General features: G+C 27.7%; 1 protein-coding gene across 1 annotated transcript; it reads right to left on the reverse strand.

Annotated features, from left to right (window-relative positions):
• On the reverse strand, positions 469-1,276 carry LOC109342586. The gene has a single exon (XM_019580542.1). The coding sequence runs from the start codon at positions 1,242-1,244 to the stop codon at positions 588-590; it is 657 nt and encodes a 218-aa protein (XP_019436087.1). The 5' UTR covers positions 1,245-1,276; the 3' UTR covers positions 469-587.

Raw genomic sequence — 5,639 nt, forward strand, 5'->3', positions numbered from 1 at the left:
AAAGAGAAAGAGTAGGTATCCTCAGAATTAATGAAGATAAAAATACTATAAGAACAAAAGAAAAAATAACATGGTAAAAGATTTTTATCATTTCATATGTAATAAAATAATGATTTTGTCATTAAAAACATAAAAATAAATAAATATTTGTTTCTTTATTATAAAATAGAATTATTGTTCAAGAAAAAGTAAATTAGACTCCGCTTCAATAATAGAAATGTAAGTATTATACTAAATAAGTCAAAAAGTAAAATAAAATAAAAATTATATTCTTCTATTTACACTTCTAATAATATTTTTATTCTTAAAACTATAAAAATAGTAGTTTTCTATCAGATGGAGAGAATCCATGCTACAAAATAGTTTCTTCCTATGTTGTTGTGCTGGCAGTGAAGGGCATGTGACCTGGAACACTTCATCACTGAATTACTAATATTTTTTTTGGGTGTATTTCTCAAATTTGTGAAGCAGTAGATAAACATAATTCAAACTGCAAACTTAAGAATTACATTTCCCATATAATAAATCTATTTTCATAAGTACAATTCTAAAAATTTCTCTAAGCCTTACTTAAAATCTTATAACTTTCACAATTTATAAATTACCACAAAGCAAGGGAGAATAGCTCTAGGGTTTAAAATATGGAGCTCTTCAATATCTGATTCAGCACTTATTTTCTTCACCAAAGAATCAAACCCTGAATCAGTGATCATTTCTTGATTCTCTTGTAGAGGATTATGGATCCTCCCAGCTATTACCCTACACACTATAACACACTTTCTCAGAGGCATTTTCTCATAAGAGCCAACGGAATAAAAAGCTTTCTCACTAGTAGAAGTGGTTAAAATCCCAACAACACCATCAAAGTCTTGGTTTTTGGTGGAGAAACCATGCCTTAAAATATGACACAAACCACATTGGTCAAAAGTGCAAAGCTTATTAGAAGAGCCATTATTCATGCCAAGAGAGCATGCAATAGTAGTGCCATGAAACCTCAATAGTTCATTTCCATTAGCCAAGAATCTTGAGAGCTTATTATCTTGCAGCTTTTCAGCATATGTCATTGCCACTTCCCTACATTCCTCAAAGCTAGCAAATGTTTTTTGATGGTTCAGCACTTTCAAGACACACTGAATCTCTGTTACTTTGCTTTCAGAATTGGTATAGCTTGGTTGGCATATTTTTTCAATAATCTGCCAAGATGAATCTTCTTTATGAAGTTGGATGGCTGCAACAATGCACATATTAAGGTTTTATGTTGAAACACATTGTCAGAAATATTGAATACAGTTAGGCTTTGTTTGGGAATATTTTTTATTTTTCATTAAAAATTTAATTAATAATGAGAAATAGACAATAATGTATAATTATATAATATTACTAAAAGTCTTTAGCTAGTTTGATATTTTATCTCCAAAAAAACCTAAAATTGTGGGAACTTTAAAGATAAACATATGAAAATCCTTCAAAACCTTCTCATATCCTTCATCCAACTCCCAAATAAGGGGAAGGTTTTCTAAAGTCATCCATTCCATTCTTTTCCCCTCCAAAACCTGCTCACTAAGCCTTAGGGTATCAAGCTAATGAATCACTGGTTAAATCATTGGATTAATAGTTGGACCACTTGTCTAGGTTAACTCATTTAAGTAATTAAGATACTAAAATACCAACTAATAATTATAAATACATAGTTAATTATTAATAATTTCACTAAAATAGCTAGGTAGGTAATTAAATAAATAACTCTAAATTTACTAATAATTTTACTAAATTCCTAATATTTATATAATTATAAAATTAATATTATTTATTTATTTTAATTATCAATATATTTAATTACTTAAATTAATAATTATAATTTAATTAGTAAAACTAAACAAATATTAAATAGAATATGTTATTTTAGTTATTTAAAATTTTTCATCCAACTACAAAGCTATAAGCTCAAAGTTGACATTACAAGTTGTAAGCTCACAACTAAAAGATCGGACACAAAGTTATTTCAAATCTGTTTTTTTAAGAAGTTTGTTTGATTATACATAATCTAACTTATTTGAACATTTATTTCTAAAAACTTTAATGTTCTTAAGGTAAGTTATTAGTTGTCAAAAATAAATGTTCCATTTTTTTTTCTAATAAAAGAGAGAACACCCGATATCAAGAAATAGTTCTTTTTCATTTCCTCTAAGTATAGCTTCAAAAGTCACAAGAAAGCTACCAGATCATTGAGCCAATACCTCCACCTTTGAATCTCTAAGACAAATAAAACAAAAAGTTGCGTTGGCTTTTTTTACGGATAAAAAAGTTTTTTTGAAGGAAAAGAAATCAAAAACCTTCAATTAATTTATTGTATAGTATTATAGTTTGGTAAGTGGTGAAAATTATTTTCATAAGTTGTTTCTTTATTTTGTTAATTACTTACCTGAACACCGACAGACAAAATACAAAAAGGAGAATTATATTTTCAACTCTTCCAAGAGAATAAAACTGTAACCAATAAAAAGTTGAGATAAGACTTCACTGAATCCATAACTATAACACATAGACAAATGTCAATATTTGATAACTAAGAATGACACTTATAAGGGTAAACATATATTTTTAAAGAAATTATTTCTTACCTACCTTTAATCAAAATGAAGAATAAAACTTTAATTTGGTTTTAAAATATTCATGGTTAAAAAATAATTCCAGCATTTTTCATTCTGAAAAAATAAAATTATTTTTAAAAACAAATCATAACATATATTCACCTCATTTACGTTTATAAGTTGGTGGATTGCACCTGGCTACCAGATATTTGAAAATAACACAAACAAAAATTAAAAGAGGCATGAGATGATGATCAATGCTCTTTCCAGGACCTTGATATAAGAAAAATCTCAGACATAAATTGTTATGGGTCTCATCACTAATAATCTTAATCAAATCTCCACCTTAGAATAAATTTATTTAATTTTTAAATCATTAATGCAAGATCAATAATGAAGATTTGATTGGAGTCATTGACGCTAGAAATGTAATAATTTCTCGTGATAAATACTATTTTATAGATAGAAATTGAGGCATCTTATGATGTAAAGAAATTAAGCATTGGTACAATTGTCTTAGAAAACCATGCAAATTCAACTATAAAAATCAAGTAGTGATGCTTACCTGAATGCTCAGTAGAGGTATCATATTTATCATCAAAATCAACATAATGTGTTGTGTCTGAAATGATAGTTTTCCTTGTTGACCCATAGGAACTTTCCACGCCTTTACTTGCATCTTCATTGTTTTGAGGAAAAGGACAAGAACAAAATTTGTTTTCACCAGTTAAGGTATCAAGGACAATTTCATGTGTTACAAGATTAAGGACATCACTGCTTCCTTGGGATAATGGGATACCTTGTTTTGAGTGACTCTCTTTGCTATGTTTTTTTCTCTGGTCACTTCTATTATGGTGCCTAGTCCTACTTGGATCATGAACCTCTGTGGAGTGTGGTTTGCAATGAAGTGATTTCTTTAGAGAATGCCAAACCTTTGACATTCTTTTGAAATATTTTCTTTGTGGTGATGGATTCATGTTTCTTAACAAGTATTTGTAGGAGAAAAAATATATTTCTTTTTCTATAGTATTCTTTTCCTTAGTCAAAGATTAATGTTTTAGCACTCTTCACAATTCAATATTCAATTATATTTTTCCCAAAATTATATTCACCTTCAATTTATTCTTCAAATCTCTTTTCGGGACGGGACTCTCATTGGAGAGTCCAGTACTGGACGAGGATTGCAGCAAGTGGCAGTAAAAAGTATTTAACAATAATGATTTGAAGTTATTTTAAAAAAAATTCAAATTAAAAAGTTCTCCTCATATTCTAGTATTGAAAAATACATCATCTCATTTTTATAGGCAAATGTTAGTATATTAGTATTTTCAGTGTACGAAATTTGAATCATTAATATTGTTATCACTTTACTCTTAAAATCATTCACCTGCTCATCTAATCACCTTATAACTCCCTATTACAATGATTTTTTATTATTTCCATATGGAAAGAAATGATGTGAATAATTATAGGAAGCAATATATTAATATTTTAGTAAAAACATATCAAAATTTAAATCATTTATTATTTTGACAAAAAGAATTAGAGGATTTATATTAATAATGCAAAACAATTAAATGCAAAAGAATTAAATCCGAATTTATTATTTTCTTAAATATAAGATATTTGTAGTTATTCCTAATCCAATCAATGAGTACCAACAATATATTGATCTAACATTTATTGAGAAGGATAATCATACATTTTGAATGAGATTAATTCCTTACCCAAAATGTAAAGAATATATTTGACAGTACGAAAAAATTCACAAGCTCATAGGGAAACCTTAGAATAACATTTTATGTCTCAAAAGAAGATTCTGGATGGCTGCCTGATTTTCTAGAATAGTGTGAAAGTATGAGACAATTCTAAACTCCTACATATATCACACATGTTTTTTTGTGTAGTTTTAGAAAGGTGTGAGTGTAGATATTTCATAATAGTAAAGAGTTAGGAAGGTTTTAAAAGGATAGAAATGATTTTTTTAGTAATCAAATTCATGCTATCGTATATGTCTAATGATTCTGTTCATTTTTGGGTAGTTAAGGAATTGAATCTAATAAAAGAAATATTTTGGTTTAATTTAATTTAATTTATGTTGTTTTTGATTTTTGGAATTGAATTGATCATTAACAGTTAAGATCATTTCGCTTTTTAAAAAGAAATATATTAAATTTTGTCATGTGTCTAAAAATTTATGCAGATGTACTCATCACAAAATTCTCCCACCGAAGATCTACTATGAAAACATGTCATCATTTCTTTTGTTTAGTTTCTCTATTGTGTAGGTTTGAAACTGTATCGTCCCTTCTATAAAATTTTGTTACTTTACTCTGAATTGAAATTTTTTATCTAGATTTTTGTTTTTTAATTACAAAACCATTGAATTCTTGTCTTTACTCAATTGTTATAAAAACATGTTTAGTTATGTTTTGCTTATATGATTATACCAGAGAGAGGGGGAATCACTTTGTTTTATATCAAGTACTACCTAATTATTAAATTTTCATTGATTTCATGGTTTGGTTTGGTTCTCATGACCGGACCTTATAAAAATATGAACTAAACTAAACCACATTTTTTTAGCTTGGACCAGTTGAATTCCAAAAGTTTCTTATTTAAACCTAGAATCACTTATACTCCTATTATCACAATGAATACGATAACATAATTGATAGACATAACAAAACTTGATTGCATTTCACTGTTGAGAAAGTAATCCAATTTATGCCTTATAGTTCATAGCCTCCTTCGTCTAATAACAATAATTAGTAAATCACTAATACATTTCGTTGCAACATTCTTTTTCCATCATGGCAACACTAATGATAGGTCAGACACAACTAGGTGTTGGAGTCTTAATTACTCAGAATATTATCATGATTTTTTTGTTTTGATTGATAACAACTTTTATAATTTCATCGACATATTTTAATATTCTAATAAATCTATTCAATTGTGCAGTCAAATAAATCTCGCAATAGAAAGGTGAATTTGAGTATGATCTGGAATCAATGGACGAGTGAAAGACCAAGTGAAGATAACTCA

This window comes from Lupinus angustifolius, chromosome LG03 (assembly GCF_001865875.1).
Source record: "Lupinus angustifolius cultivar Tanjil chromosome LG03, LupAngTanjil_v1.0, whole genome shotgun sequence".
NCBI lineage: Eukaryota > Viridiplantae > Streptophyta > Magnoliopsida > Fabales > Fabaceae > Lupinus > Lupinus angustifolius.

Bases quoted from the DNA above. Each gene is read 5' to 3' on its own strand.
- LOC109342586 (XM_019580542.1), bottom strand. From the start codon at position 1,244: ATGTGCATTGTTGCAGCCATCCAACTTCATAAAGAAGATTCATCTTGG.